Source organism: Phyllostomus hastatus, unplaced genomic scaffold (assembly GCF_019186645.2).
Source record: "Phyllostomus hastatus isolate PE091 unplaced genomic scaffold, TTU_PhHast_1.1 phas_scaffold_501, whole genome shotgun sequence".
Classification (NCBI taxonomy): Eukaryota; Metazoa; Chordata; class Mammalia; order Chiroptera; family Phyllostomidae; genus Phyllostomus; species Phyllostomus hastatus.
Window position 1 is genome coordinate 21,440,507 of NW_025334033.1, and position 15,532 is coordinate 21,456,038.

A 15,532-nucleotide genomic window follows, 5' to 3' on the forward strand; every position below is an offset into this window, starting at 1 on the left:
AGAGGCACTCGCCTAATTATAAACTCAACGCCCAAGTACCCCATACCCACAAAGAGATAATCAAAGGGGTAAGGGAAGAAAGATACTCCTGGTGTTATGGTGTGTTCTTCTTGCCCTTACTGCTGCAGGTGTAGCTGTATACAACATTAGATTGACTTCTTTCATACAAATATTATACATTAGGATTAAGGTTCTAGGTGAGTCTACATATTTTACTACGAGGTTGATATACATTTATCAGGATGGCTTTAAAAAATTTTTTTTTAGAGCTGGGTACTGATTGTGAACCAATGTATAAACCCAATCACAATTTCTAATTGCTTCTACAAAAAAATGTACATTAGATTCCAAACAAATGCTATATTCTAAGCAAGTAAATGACCTTCATTTGAAGGTCAAGTGCACATATTTGCACTGGAAATATGAGGTCTATCCAGAAAGTATCCAGCCATGTAATATGGAAAATAGAAACATTTATGGAAAATGATACAAGATACAGGAAACAGTGTACACAGGACAATGGTACCTCAGTCCCCTTCAAAGTAGGCACCTTGGGACCTCACACAGTTCTCCCAATCACCATCAGCTGCCTTGATGTATTTTCCTGAATCTCATCAATGGTCTGAAATCTCTTCCCTTTCAAGGGTGACTTTAATTTTAGGAAAAGCCAGAAGTTGCAGGGCGCCAAATCTGGGCTATACGGGGGCTGAGTCACCTGGGTGATTTAATGTTTTGCCAAAAAATTCTGCACAAGGTGTGATGCATGAGCAGGTGTGTTTTTGTGATGAAGCTGCCGATCACCAGTTTGCCATAACCCCGGCCTTCTGAATCATCTGAATAGTTTCTGCGGAGGAATGTTCAAGCTTAATGCAAAATTTAATGCAGATTCATGCTCTACTTGCTCAGTCATTTTGAATGTGAAGGCCACACAGTACACATGGTCACTTAACAGTGTCTACTGCCCCCACTGACTAGTACAGTGAAATCATCATTGTTCATGCATGTGCAGTCCAGTCCACCCTCCTTGGCTGCCAGGCTACATCAATGTCATGCAAACTGTTCTTGTTGTATTAACAATGGTTGGACTTTTTCCAGACAGAGCTTGTATACCTAGGAGTGAAATTTCTCAGTCACAGGGTAGACTATGTTCAAATTTAGTAGAAGATGCTGCTTTCACAATGATTTGTACAGTATTACATTCTCATTAACAATGTCTAAGCACTATTTAACCACTCTCATGGGTACCTAATACATCACTGGGGTTTTAAGTTATGTTTCCCTGTTACTAATGGAACTGAGACCTTTTTATATGTTGTGAGTAATTTATATATTTCTGTGAAATTCTTGTTCAATACTTTTTGTCCATTTTAATACTGGATTATCTACTTCTTACTATTGCATAAAAGTTCTTTATATATTATGAACACAAGTATCTTGTTAGTTATATATATTGCAAATATCCCTTTCCAGTCTGTGGTTACTCTCATAGTTGTTTCTTTAGATGAAGACATGTATCCTAATTCACCAATATTTTTTCATTGTCAATGACTTTTATGTCATATTTTAAGAAATACTGTCAACCCCATAAAGATATTGTATTAGTCTCTCAAAGTTTTATTTCACCATTTACCTTTAGACTACAATTTTTCAGGAACTAACTTTTGTGTGTGGCATAAGGGAGAAACAAGTACATTTTCTTCCATGTGGATATGTAATTGATGCAGTACCATTTTATTAAAATGTCTATTTCTTCTAATGCTCTGCAATGTCAGTTCTGTCATGAGGTAAGTGTGCATCCATGCATGGATCTGTTTTTGGATTTTCTATCCCATCCTTCCTTAACTGCTTCACAGAAAATTAAGTGATTTGTATTTTTCATTTAGAGACAGTATATAGTTGATATTATTTTAGATCCATAGGAGGTGAGTTAATTCATTACATATATAGTAGTATCTCAGTACTCGCCACTAATTTGTTCCAGAACTCATGATGAGCACTGAAATTGACGAGCACCGAGCCAGCGACAAGTGATGAAGCATTTTCTCTCGGGGGGGGGCAGCGCTGTGACTCATACAAATTCTAGTGAGTGTGACGAGTCTGCAGCAAGCACCGAGTGCTACAGCACTTTTTTCTCATCAAAATGCAGTGAGTACAGGGTTTAGTGAGTTCTGAAGCCGATGAGTCCAAGGTATGACTGTAATGGGGACCTTAGGTCATTATGGCCTAAATTTTCTGGTTGAGAAGAGCTGCTCTATTCTACTCCATCGATCCATTTCTTCATTCTGTGCTAAAATCACAGTTTTAATTATTGTAGCTTTAAAATAGGTACTCAGATCCTGGAGAAGTCTCCCATTTTGTCTTCTTAAAGACTGTCTAGGTAGGAGACTTCTGATCAAGATGGCAGATTAGATAAACACTGTGCTCACATCCTCCCATGACCATTTCAAAATTACAACTAAATTATAGAAACATAACTGAGGACCAGCAGATGACTGACTGAACAGAATTCCTATAACTAAGGATATAAAGCAGCAGCTGTGTCAAGACTGGCAGGAAGGGTGGAGACACAGAAAGGGTAGGTCCCGCACATAGTGTGGTGATTAAGAATTGGGAGGGATATCATGGCTACAGAGGTTCCCCATGAGGAGCAAGGGGTCCCAGCCCTGTACACTAGTGCCCAGAAGAGGAGTCCCCATAACATCTGGCTATGAAAAGGAGTGGGAATTACATCCAAATGAGACAGAGGGCTGCTGGAGACCAAGATGTTCTGTGTGAGGAACCCATGTGTGGACTCACTAGCTCAGGGCTCCAATGCAGATGCAGCAACTCAAAAAGCACTGAAGACATACAGGGAGGAACTGAATTGACTAACTTCAGGGTGAAGATAGAGGGGAACTCTATCTTCGGGTCAGGGCAGCTCTCTCCAGGGACAGAAGCACAGGCTGGTGCCATTGTTTCCTTTTTCTTTTTTCAAATCCACACCCAAGGACATGGTTATTGATTTTAGGGAGGGTGGGGGAGGGGAAGGATGGGGAAGAGAAACAGCAATGTGAGAGAGAAATATCAATCAGTTGCCTCCCATATGTGCCCCAAATGGGGATCGAGCCTTGAAGCTAAGTGTGTGCCTTGACTAAGAATCAAACCTGCAACCTTTTAGTTTATGGGATGATGCTCCAAACAACTGAGCCACCCAGCCAGGGCAAGGTGCCATTGTGTCTTAGTTGAGCACTCCTCCCACCCAGCCATCTGAATTCTCCATTAATCCAGTTGATGATATTCTGAAACTCTGCCTCATCCAACTCAAATGCCCAACCTGAACCTCTTCCACTGTCTTTTCCATATAAGCATCCTGCCTCTGCTCATGCTGCAGACTTCTGTAAATCTCTCAAAGTTTCATGAACCTCCTAAAAACAACAGCTGGCCTCAGCATACCCTCAACCTCTTGCTCATCAGTCCCAAGCCAGGCCCAAGCAGCGACCAGTCTCAACTTGCATTATAAATCCCATCAGGTGGCCTCAAGCCTGGCATGAATAGCATTGACCTCAGCTCACATCCTGGTGTCCACCACAAGGTTCCAGCTGTACCAGTGGCAGCCAGGCTCAGTTCACAATATAGCCTCTTACAAGAATCTCAAGCATGGAAGAAGAAGCAACCAATCAGAGATTACTTTGTAGCTCCTGCTAGGTTGCCCCAAGCTGGTCAAAAGTGATAGTTGAACTTGACCTTACTGTAGTCAAGGCCACAAAACAAATTCCAATAAATTTAGAATACTGAAATGATATCAAGAATCTCCAGTCACAATGGTATAAAACTAGAAATCAATTACAAGAAAAAACCCCTAAGAAACACAAATGTGGAGGCTATATAACATGCTACTAACTAATGAGTGGGTTAACAAGAGGATCAAGGAAGAAGTCAAAATCTACCTTAAGGCAAATAAAAATGAAAAGCAAAATGTCCCCAAATCTAGGGGATATAGCCAAAGCAGTTTAATAGGGAAATTCATACCAATATAGGCCTACGCCAAGAAACAAACAAACAAAAAAAAATCAAATAAACAATCTAACCTGAGACCTAAAGGAACTAAAAAAGAATAGCAAACAAAGCCTAAAGTGAGTAGGATGAGGGAATAATAAAGATCAAAGTGGAAATAAGCAAAATAGAGACTAAAAATTAGAAAAGATCAATGAAATGAAGAGCTGGTTCTTTGAAAGGATATGCAAAATTGATAAGCCTTTAGTCAGACTTGGGCCCTATTTTTCATGCTTTAAAAAAATGGGGCCCAAATAAATAAAGTCAAAAATGAAAGAGCAAAAGTGACAACTGACACCACAGAAATATAAATGGTTATAAGAAAATACTATGAACAATTATATGCCAACAAATTGGACAACCTGGAAGAAATGGATAAATTCTAGAAACATGCAATCTTTCAAGACTGAATCAGGAAGGAACAGAAAATCTGAATAGGCAAATAACTACAAATGAAATCAAATCAGTAATCAAAAAACTCCCTACAAACAAAAGTCCTAGATTAGATAGTTTCACAGGTAAATTTGACCAGACATTCGAAGAAGATCTAACATCTATCCTTTCTGAAACTATTCTAAAAATTTGAAAGGAGAGAAGGCTCCCAAACTCATTTTATAAGGCCAGAATTGCCCTGATTCAAAACCAAAGGCACTACCAAAAGAGAAAATTATAGACTAATATCCCAGATGAACACAGATGTGAAAAACCTTAACAAAATTATTGCAAACAGAATTCTTCAATACATTTAAAAGGTCATACATGATGATCAAGTGGTATTTATCCCTGCATTGCAAGGTTGGTTCAATATCTGCAAATCAATTACCCTGATACATTATATAAACAAAATGAAGATAAAAATCACATAATAATATCAACAGATAGAGAAAAAGCACTTGATAAAATCCAATATGCATTATGATTTAAAAAAATAAACTCAGCAAAGTGGAGATAGAGCAAACATACCTCAACACAATAGAGACCATGTATATTAAACCCACAGACAACATCATACTCAACAGTGAAAAGTTAAATCTTTTTCTTTAATATCAGAGACAAGGATATCCACTTTTACCATTTTTATTCAACATAGTTTTAGATGTCTCAGTCACAGCAATTCAGACAAGAAGTGAAATAAAAGGCATCAAAATTGGAAAGGAAGAAGTAAAACTATCATTATTTGCAGATAACATGATACTATAGAAAATCATGAAGATTCCACCAAAAAAAGAACTATTAGAACTAATAAGTTCAGTAAAGCAGCAGGATACAAAATTAATATTGAGAAATTGGTTGCATTTTTATATACCAGTAACAAACATTTAGAATGAAAATTTTAGAAAATAATCTCATTTCAATTGTATAAAAAAGAAAAAAACATCTAGGAGTAAATTTACCCAAGGAGGTAAGATATCTGTACTCAGGAAACTATAAGACACTGAAGAAAGAAAATGAACAAATAAGTGGAAAGATATACTATGCTCACAGACAGGAAGAATTAATGTCATTAACATGTCTATACTACCTGAAGCAATCTACAGATTCAGTGCAGTGTCTATCAAAATACCAATGGCATTTTCCACAGAACTAGAATAAATTAATTCTGAAATTTATATAAAATTGCAAAAAACACTGGACAGCTAAAGCAATACTGAAAAAGAAGAACAAAGTTGGAGGTATTAAGCTATTCAAAATCAAACTATACTACAAGGCTATAGTAATCAAAATAGCATGGTACTGGCTTAAAAACAGATGCATAGATCAGTGGAACAGAATAGAGAGCCCTGAAAATAAACCCATGTCTATGTGGTGAACTAATTTATGACTAGGAGGCAAGAATATTCAATGGAATAAAGAGAGTCTCTTCAATATATAGTGCTGAAAACTGGAAAGATATATGTGAAAAAAATGAAACTGGATTACTTTCTTACATCATAGAGAAGAATAAACTCAAAATGGCTTAAAGAATTAAATGTAAGACCCAAACCTATAAAATTCCTAGAAGAAAATACAGGCAGTAAAGTTTTTAATATCACTCTCAGCAATATGGCAATATTTTTTTGGATATGTCTCCTTGGGTAAAAAAAACAAAAGAAAAAATAAACAAATGAGACATTACCTAAGTTTTTACACAGCAAAGAGAACCATCAACAAAATAAAAAGACAATTTACTGAATGGGAGATTATATTCACCAATGATACATCCAATAAGCAGTTAAAATCCAAAATATTTAAGGAACTTATATAACTTAATATTTAAAAAAACTCACAAATAATCTGATTAAAAAATGGGCATAGAACCTGAATTGACATTTCCCTAAAGAAGACATACAGATGGCCAACAGACATATAAAAAGATGCTCAACATCACTAATCATCAGGAAAATGCAAATTAAAAGTACAGTGAAATCACCACACACCTGTCAGAATGGCTCTCATTGATAAATCAACAAACAACTGTTGGCGAGAATGTGCAGAAAGGGGCACCCTATGCGCTGTTGGCAGGATTATAAATTGGTGCAGCCACTGTGGAAAACAATATGGAGGTTTCTCAAAAAGTTAAAAATAAAACTACCATATGACCCAGCAATTCCACCTTAGGAATTTATCCAAACAGATCCAAAATATTAATTTGAAAAGATATATGCACTCCTGTGTTCATTTCACCATTGTATGCAATAGTTAAGTTATGAAAGCAACCTAAGAGTCCATTGATAAACAAATGGATGGAGAACATGTAGTACACATATACAATGATGTATCACTTGGCCACAAAAGTCAGATGGAGAAAGACTAGTACCATATGATTTCACTTATATGTGGAATCTACAAAACAAAATAAATTAACAAAATAGAAACAAACTCAGATACAGAGAACAAACTGATAGTTGCCAGATGGGAGGGGCACTGGGGAGATAGGTGAAAAAGGTGAAGGGCTTAAGAAATATGAACTGCTAGTTATAAACATTCACAGGGATATAAAGTACAGCATAGAAAATATAATCAATAATATTGTAATAACATGTAGGGTGACAGATGGATACTAGACTTACCAGGATGATCACTTCATAAGATATATAAATGTCTAATCACTATGCTGTACACCTGAAACTAATATAATCGTATATGTCAACTGTAACTTTTTAGAATTTTTATAGTTTTGTCTGAGTTCTTTTGTTTAAGTCCTTCAAATTTTATTCCAGCCTTCCAGCCCCCCGTCCTTTTTTTTAAAAGGTGAAATTTTATTTAGAAAAAAATTCTTGACCACTTTAATTCCACATACAATATTTACTTCCTATCTCACTTTTGTTATAATTTATATTTTAAATCTTTATATATATTAAACCCCAAAAGATATAATAAATGATTTACATATTCAAAGTATCTAGATTTACTATTTGTTTACCTTACTGAAGCTCTGAAATTAATGTTGGGATCATTTTGATTCCTCTACCTTAAGGAAATACCTGAAAATGTTATTTTTTTATCCATATCGCATACTTAGTATTCATAATTAATACCTTTTTTTGGTCTTAGAAAACCTGCATTTTATTTTTTAAAATTATTTTATTGTTGTTCAAGTACAGTTGTCTGCATTTACCCCCCACTACACATCCCCACCTCAGCCATCCCCACCTCCCTCCCCTGATTCCATCCCCCCCCCCTTGGTTTTGTCTACGTGTCCTTTATAGTTGTTCCTGAAAACCCTTCCCCCTTTCCCCCCATTATCCCCTCCCACTTCCCCTCTGGTTACTGTCACATTGTTCTTAATTTCAACGTCTCTGGTTATATTTTGCGTGCTTGTTTGTTGTAGGTTCCAGTTAAAAGGGAGATCATATGGTATTTGTCCCTCACTGCCTAGCTTATTTCACTTAGCATAGTGCTCTCTAGATCAATCCATGCTGACGAAAAGGGTAGGAGCTCCTTCCTTCTTTCTGTTGTGTAGTATTCCATTGTGTAAATGTAGCATAGACTTTTGATCCATTCATTTACTGACGGGCACTTAGGTTGCTTTCAGCACTGGCTATTTACTGGCTATTGTAAATTGTGCTGCTATGAACATTGAGGTACATAGGCTCTTAGGGATTGGTGTTTCACTGTTTTTAGGACATAATCCCAGCAGCGTAATTGCTGGGTCAAAAGGCAGTTCCACTTTTAGTTTTCTGAGGAAATTTCCATATTAGTGGCTACACCAGTTTGCAGTCCCACCAACAATTAATATCTTGATTATGAGTCTGGAATACAATTGCACTGGCATCAGCAACAAACAGGTTATATATTTAACAAGGAAATACTATCTCTGTCTCTTTGAGCTTGCTTTTGCTGAAGTTAAATACAAATTATAGGTGAAGTACTGATTTTGCATGTTCATAAATACATTTGTTTACTATGTACTAAACATGTACGTGCTAATAATGCAATAATTATAAATTGTATAAATGATTATAATTTAATTATAAATTGTAATTATACAGCTAATGAATAAATTTTAATAATTATAAATATGTATAAATAGTAATTGTGCTATTAATTATAATTATTCATTAATTTGTACTATACTTAACATAAGATTTCTAAAAATGGGCAGTGAGTTTCCCAACTCCAGTTAAAAGCAGTGATAAAATTAAATTATTTTACATACTTTCTTAGAAAAAAATGCGTTAAAAAATCAAATAACAAAAGTCTCATGACTTATGAATATAATTATTTTAAAAATAAATTTCAATGATTTAAAAAATTTACCCTGAGTTTTCATTTTCTTTGTAAGATTTTATTTATTTATTTTTAGAGAAAGGGAGGGAGAAAGAGAAAGATAAATGTGTGGTTGCCTCTCATGTGCCCCCTACTGGGGACCTGGCCCACAGCCCAGGCATGTGCCCTGATTGGTAATTGAACCCATGACACTTTGTTTTGCAGGCCAGTTCTCAATCCACTGAGCTACACCAGCCAGGGCTATCCTGAGTTTCGAAAATTAATTAATTTTAAATGTAAACAGCCTATTCTTAATATAGGTGACTTTGAGTACCACAGCAGACATTTCCTTAGACTTGCCAATTTGGTGAACACACTCATCATGAAATCGGTCCATTTTCGCATGTTAGTCAAAAATTTACCATGGCTTATGCAAAATATAAGATATTCTTAGCAGTTTTGCATTGCTGAGACACAGCATACACTATTTGAAAGAGTGCTCAAAGGAATGACTTGTTTTAAATTTGAAGAAAATTTTCACAAGGTACAGAATTTTAGGTGGGCTATTGTTTTCTTTCAGTCCTTTAAATCTGTCTTCTAGTTTCCACTCTTGGTGTTGAAAATGCAGTCATAGTTTTTAGTGTTACTCCTTTAAAGGTAATAGTCTTTTTTTGTGTGGCTATTTTTTCCTATTTTTATGATTTTCTTTACTGTTGGATTTCAAAAGTTTGACTATGAGTATAGGTCTAGTTTTTAATTTATTGTATTTTAACCTGTGGCTTTATGTCTTCCATCATTTTTGGAAATTCTTGGCCGGAACCTCTTCAAATATCGCTCTGAATCATCCTCTTTCATGTCTCACACCAGGACTAAAAGTATGTACCTGTTAGAACTTTCCATCCTATCTCTTTTACGTTCTCCAGTGTATTTTTCTATCCTTTTGTCTCTCTGTGCTTTATCCTGGATAGTTTCCACTAACCTGCTAACACTTTATCTCTTTATCTATTTCAATTTATTAAATTTTAATTAAATTCTGTATTATTGAAGGAAAACAAACACTACAGTGCCCAAATCTGAAGCACACAACCTGTAGAATGATGTCAAACACTTGGGCATCTGCTTATTGGCCAAGCTCTGCTTCACTTAACTCACTGTTTTTGGGAATCAGATTACAAGCTCCAGGCTCACCATTCTGGCTTCTTTCCTCTCCTAGTTCTTTTACACTTTCTCCAGATACTTTCTTCTCAGAGAGGGAATTTATCCGCATCACTTAGTCTACAACTGCTAGAATTGGAAAGCTCTTCTATTTAAATCTTGTATCAGTGAATTAGACACAGACATGTCCGATAATATAAAACAATGAGTGATAGCTAACAATGATTGGAGAGTTAAGGTCCAAAAGGTAGTTTCAGACTAGAACAACATGAAGACATTTTAACCATCTGCAGTAATTCTAAATCATTTTTCAGGAATAATCCCTTGTAGAATCTAAAAGCTGTGGACATACGAAAATACACATGGGTTTATTTGCCAAATGCATGATTTTAAAAAATGTTTATTGATTGTAGAGAGGGAAGAAGAGAGAAAGGGAGAGAGAAAAACACTGATGTGAGGCAGGAACATTGAGTGGCTGCCTCCCGTGTGCACCCTGGCAGGGGATGGAACCCTAAACCTAGGAATGTGCCTTGACCCAGAATGGAACCCCCAACCTTTTGGTGTATAGGATGACATTCCAGCCAACTGAGCCACACCAGCCAGGGCCATATAAATATAATTTAATGAGACTCAAAACCCCTGAAACTCATCCACAGCCATATCATATTCTACAGAAACCCTGCTGAGATAAAATGCAACAATTATCAAAGTAAATTTCCAGTATATTCACCTATATACCTGCAAGTACAGGCTGGGCATTTAGTTAGCCCTGAGTTTCAATCAGAAGGGTGAAATGGCTGCCCCTAAAAAGTAATTAAATCTTAGGCAATATTAACAAAACATACTCTAGATCAATATGGTTAGTAGTCCTACTATTAGGGGTACTAAGCAGTACCCAGGAGGGAGTGCAATGATACAAAGAAAGAAATTGTGGGGCATTATTTTGTTCAGGAACACCAATAGTCTCCATTAGATCTACAGAAGAGAACCTGGATGGTGAGCAAATAAAGGAATGAGGGATATTTAACTTACAGAAGAAAACATTTAGTGGATTCATAAACATGAAAGGATGTCCAAAAGAACAATTAATTTTTTTCCATCTGATAGCAAAACAGAGATAAATATGTAGAAGTTACAGGGAAATAAATTTTGAGACAACAGGGGGAAAAAGATTATTCAAAGTTAGGGCTGAATGAAAAAGAAAATTCCTATCACAGTCACTAGAGGCGCTGACCACCACTGACCAGCCACATTCCAGAAGTACTGTGAGCAGTTTATGTGGGAGCACAAAAGTTAAATGAGGCATCACCTAAGGTTTCTCTTAAGAGTGGATTTCCGTGAGTCTATGTTTTTGGTATAACAGGTCATTTTAAAAATGTTTAGAGAAAAGAGCAGAGGGAACTGATTTTTTTCACCTTAAATATTAACACTTTACTTCCAGGAATACAACTTCTTTTCTCAAATGAATATATAGAGGATATAAAGCAGTAAGTATTTCCAGGCACAATTAACTATGTATAATTATAAACAGAAATTTCACTCTCAGGTACTAAGCATTACATAAAAGTTTAAAGATAAAAACTAAGCAAATGAAATTTATAGAAACCAATGTACCAGCCCTGGCTGGCGTAGCTCAGTGGATTGAGCGCGGGCTGGGAACCAAAGTGTCCCAGGTTCGATTCCCAGCCAGGGTACATTCCTGGGTTGCAGGCCATAACCCCCAGCAACCGCACATTGATGTTTCTCTCTCTCTCTCTCTCTCTCTCTCTCTCCCCCCCTCCCTCCCTAAAAAAATAAATAGATAAAAAATCTTTAAAAAAAAAAAAAAGAAAGAAACCAATGTACCTGTTTTCTCTCACTTGCTGCCTCATCTTTTCGTCCTTCAGACTGGCGTGTTTTAGCTTTGCCAGTTCCACAGCCAGTTTTTCTTCTTGTTCACGCTGGAGTTCCTTCAATCTTTTGTTTTCTTCTGCCTGAATAAAAAACACATAACTTTAGTTATTTATCTTCCAGAATCATATTTTTTTCATCAAGGTTGAATTTGTTTGTATCAGAAAATGGCAAGTGCTTTCAGAACAGCAATCTATTATTTAAGTTTTACTGTAAAATATGAACTACTATTTAAATAAATAATTTTCCAAATATTTTATCATGGAAAATTTCAAACATCACCAATAGTAAGAAAAATATTAAAATACACCCTCAGGTAGCCAAAACTCATCTTCAGTGACTACCAGTATTTCGTTAACCTTTTTTCTCCACTCTTCCATACTACTCTTACTTTTTCCTTTTACTAGAGGATTTTATTATTTAAAAGACTATTTTTGATCCTTACCCAAGGATATAATTATTGATTTTGGAGAGGGGGAGAAAAAGAGAGAGAGGGAAGAAAGAAACATGGATGTGAGAGAGAAACATTGACTGGCTGCCTTCTGTACATGCCCTGACCGGGGACTGAAACTGCAACCTAGGTGAATGCTCTGACCAGGAATCGAACCTGCAACCTTTGGTTGTACAGGAGAACACTCCAATAAACTGAGCCACTCGGCCAGGACTCTAGTGTATTTTAAAACAAATCCTAGCAATGTTATTACCATGTATATAATTGGGTATTGATTTGTATCTAGTAAGAATTTCTTCCTATATAACAACTATGCCATTAAAATGTCTCTTAGTAAACTTTAATACTTCATCCACATTCAGGTTTCCTCAAGTGTCTCAAACATGCTTGTTTTTTAGTTTGTTCTAGTCAAAATCCAAAAAAGGCCCACATATTGCATCTAGTTATTATTTCTTTTAAGTCTCTTTGAGTCTGCAACAGTCACCCCCATATATACACTTTTTCCTTTGGAGTCACTGATTTGTTGTGGGAATTAGAATCTATTTCCCACAGAATGTTCCATTTCTGAATTTCACTTATTGCATCCTGAGGATATTGTTTAACTTGTTTCCCTTTTGTACTTCCTGTAAAATGGTAGAGATCTAGAAGCTTGATTAAATTCTGCATCAAGGGAAAAATAAGCACATGAATGGATGTTCAACTTCATGAGCCACCAGGACATGCAAGCTGAAACTACAATGACATCACTACTCCCCTATGAGAATGGCTAAAATAAAAAAAGAGTGGCAAAACTGATGCTAGTGAGAAACTCCATCACTCACCCACACTGTTGTGTGGAGATGTAATATGATACAGCCACTCTGGAAGTTTGGTAGTTTGTTATAAAGCTAACAGGCCATTACTATACAATCCAACAACTGTACTCTTAAGCATTTATTCCAGAAAAATGAAAACATATTTATTTAAAAACCTGTACCCAAGTGTTCACAGATTTATTTTTTTCTATACAATTTGTTATTTCTCCCCATCTATCTTATGCCTACTAATTACGCTTCTTCTTTCCTGTACCTTTTCCCCCTATTTCTCCCTTCCCCCTCCCCACTGAACTCCTTCTGTGTGATCTCCATTTCTCTGATTCCATTCCTGTTCTAGTTGTTTGCTTAGTTTGTTTTTGTTTTTGTTGTTTTATTTTCTGTTAGGTTCATTTGTTGATAGTTGTGAGTTTGTTGTCATTTTATCGTTCATATTTTTGATCTTCTTTTTCTAAGATAAGTCCCTTTAATGTTTCATATAATAAGGGCTTGGTGATGATGAACTCCTTTAACTTGACCTTATCTGGGAAGCACTTCATCTGCCCTTCCATTCTAAATGAAAGCTTGGCTGGATAGAGTAATCTTGGATGCAGTTCCTTGCCTTTCATGACTTCAAATACTTCTTTCCAGCCCCTTCTTGCCTGTAAGATTTCTTTTGAGAAATCAGTGGATAGCCATATGGGAACTCCTTTGTAGGTAACTGTCTCCTTATCTCTTGCTTTTAGAGTTCTCTCTTTTAAAAATATATTTTATTGATTATGCTATTACAGTTATCCCATTACCCCCCTTCATTCCCCTCCACCCTGCACACCCTCTCCCACACACATGCCCCCCTTTAGTTCATGTCCATGTGTCACAAGTTCTTTAGCTTCTACATTTCCCATACTATTCTTGCCCTCCCTGTCTATTTTCTACCTACCATCTATGCTACTTATTCTCTGTACCTTTTCCCCCCTCTCCTCCTCCCACTCCCCTGTTGCTAACCCTCCCGTGTGATCTCCATTTCTGTGGTTCTGTTCCTGTTCTAGTTGTTTGCTTAGTTTCTTTTGGTTTTGTTGTAGGTATGGTTGTTAATAATTGTGAGTTTGCTGTTATTTTACTATACATGTTTTTTATCTTTTTTTCTTAGATAAGTCCCTTTAACATTTCATAAAATAAGGGCTTGGTGATGATGAACTCCTTTAACTTGACCTTGTCTGAGAAGCACTTTATCTGCCCTTTCATTCTAAATGAAAACTTTGCTGGATAGAGCAATCTGGGATGTAGGTCCCTGACTTTCATGACGTGGAATACTTCTTTCCAGCCCCTTCTTGCCTGTAAGGTCTCTTTTGAGAAATCAGCTGACAGTCTGATGGGAACTCCTTTGTAGGTTACTGTCTCCTTATCTCTTGCTGCTTCTAGGATTCTCTCCTTCATTTTTACCTTGGCTAATGTAATGATGATGTGCCTTAGTGTGTTCCTTCTTGGGTCCAACTTCTTTGGGACTCTCTGAGCTCCCTGGACTTCCCGGAAGTCTATTTCCTTTGCCAGAATGGTGAAGTTCTCCTTTATTATTTGTTCAAGTAAGTTTTCCAATGGTTGCTCTTCCTCTTCTCCTTCTGGTACTCCTATAATTTAGATGTTGGAATGTTTAAAGATGTCCTGGAAGTTCCTAAGCTTCTCCTCATTTTTCTTGAATTCTTATTTCTTCGTTCTTTTCTGATTGTTTTTTTCTTCCTTCTGGTCCACTCCATTGATGTGAAACCCAGCTTTCATTCCATCACTATTGGTTCCCTGTGCATATTTCATTTCACTTATTATAGCCTTCATTTGTTCATCTAATTTGGGACCAAAATCAACCAATTCTGTGAGCATCCTGATCACAGTGCTTTGAACTGTGCATCTGATAGGTTGGCTATCTCTCAGTTGCTTAAAAGTAGTGGTTGTGGGGCTTTCAATTCTGTTTGAGCCATCTTTTTCCCTCCCTTTGGTCTGGTTGTGCCTGTTATGTATGAGGGGCAGAGCCTTAGGTATTCAACAGGGTGGGGCACCCCAGTCACTGGGTTGTGACATTGTTATGTGGGACCAGCGCCTCAGAGGGAACAATGGTGCTTGCTCCTCTCTCTGTCGGACCTCAGTCCCTTCCTCCACTTCCCCTGAGCAAATTGGGCCCCTCTGGTGCTATTTCCCGCTGGGTGGGCTCATGCACCCTGTGGGACTTTCCAATGACCTCTCCTGTGAGTCTGGTAGTCTCTCCCTGTGCCTCAACTCCAACAAGTATTTTCAATCAGTGCCCCAAGGCTCTATTTCCCAGCGCTGGTATCCTGGGTTGCACGCAGTGCCTTGCTTCACAATCGCCACCTCACTGTGTCTGCCGGTTGCCACCCCTCAGCCAGCGTCTGCCCGCTGCTGCTTGTGTGCTCTGGGTCCACCCGCTGAGGTCTTGCACACCCCGGATGCCTTACACACCCGGTCCCAACACTCTCTGCTCTCCACGCTACAACCCATGCCCGGCTGCCTGACT

General features: G+C 37.2%; 1 protein-coding gene across 2 annotated transcripts in view; it reads right to left on the bottom strand.

The window, feature by feature from the left end:
• MNS1 (meiosis specific nuclear structural 1) overlaps positions 1–15,532 on the bottom strand; it is a 58,794-nt gene that overhangs the window by 12,818 nt on the left and 30,444 nt on the right. For both annotated transcript variants that reach the window (XM_045823824.1, XM_045823823.1), the window contains exon 3: positions 11,722–11,849. In XM_045823824.1, coding sequence (XP_045679780.1) covers positions 11,722–11,849 — 128 coding nt within the window. The remainder of the gene's footprint in view (positions 1–11,721; positions 11,850–15,532) is intronic.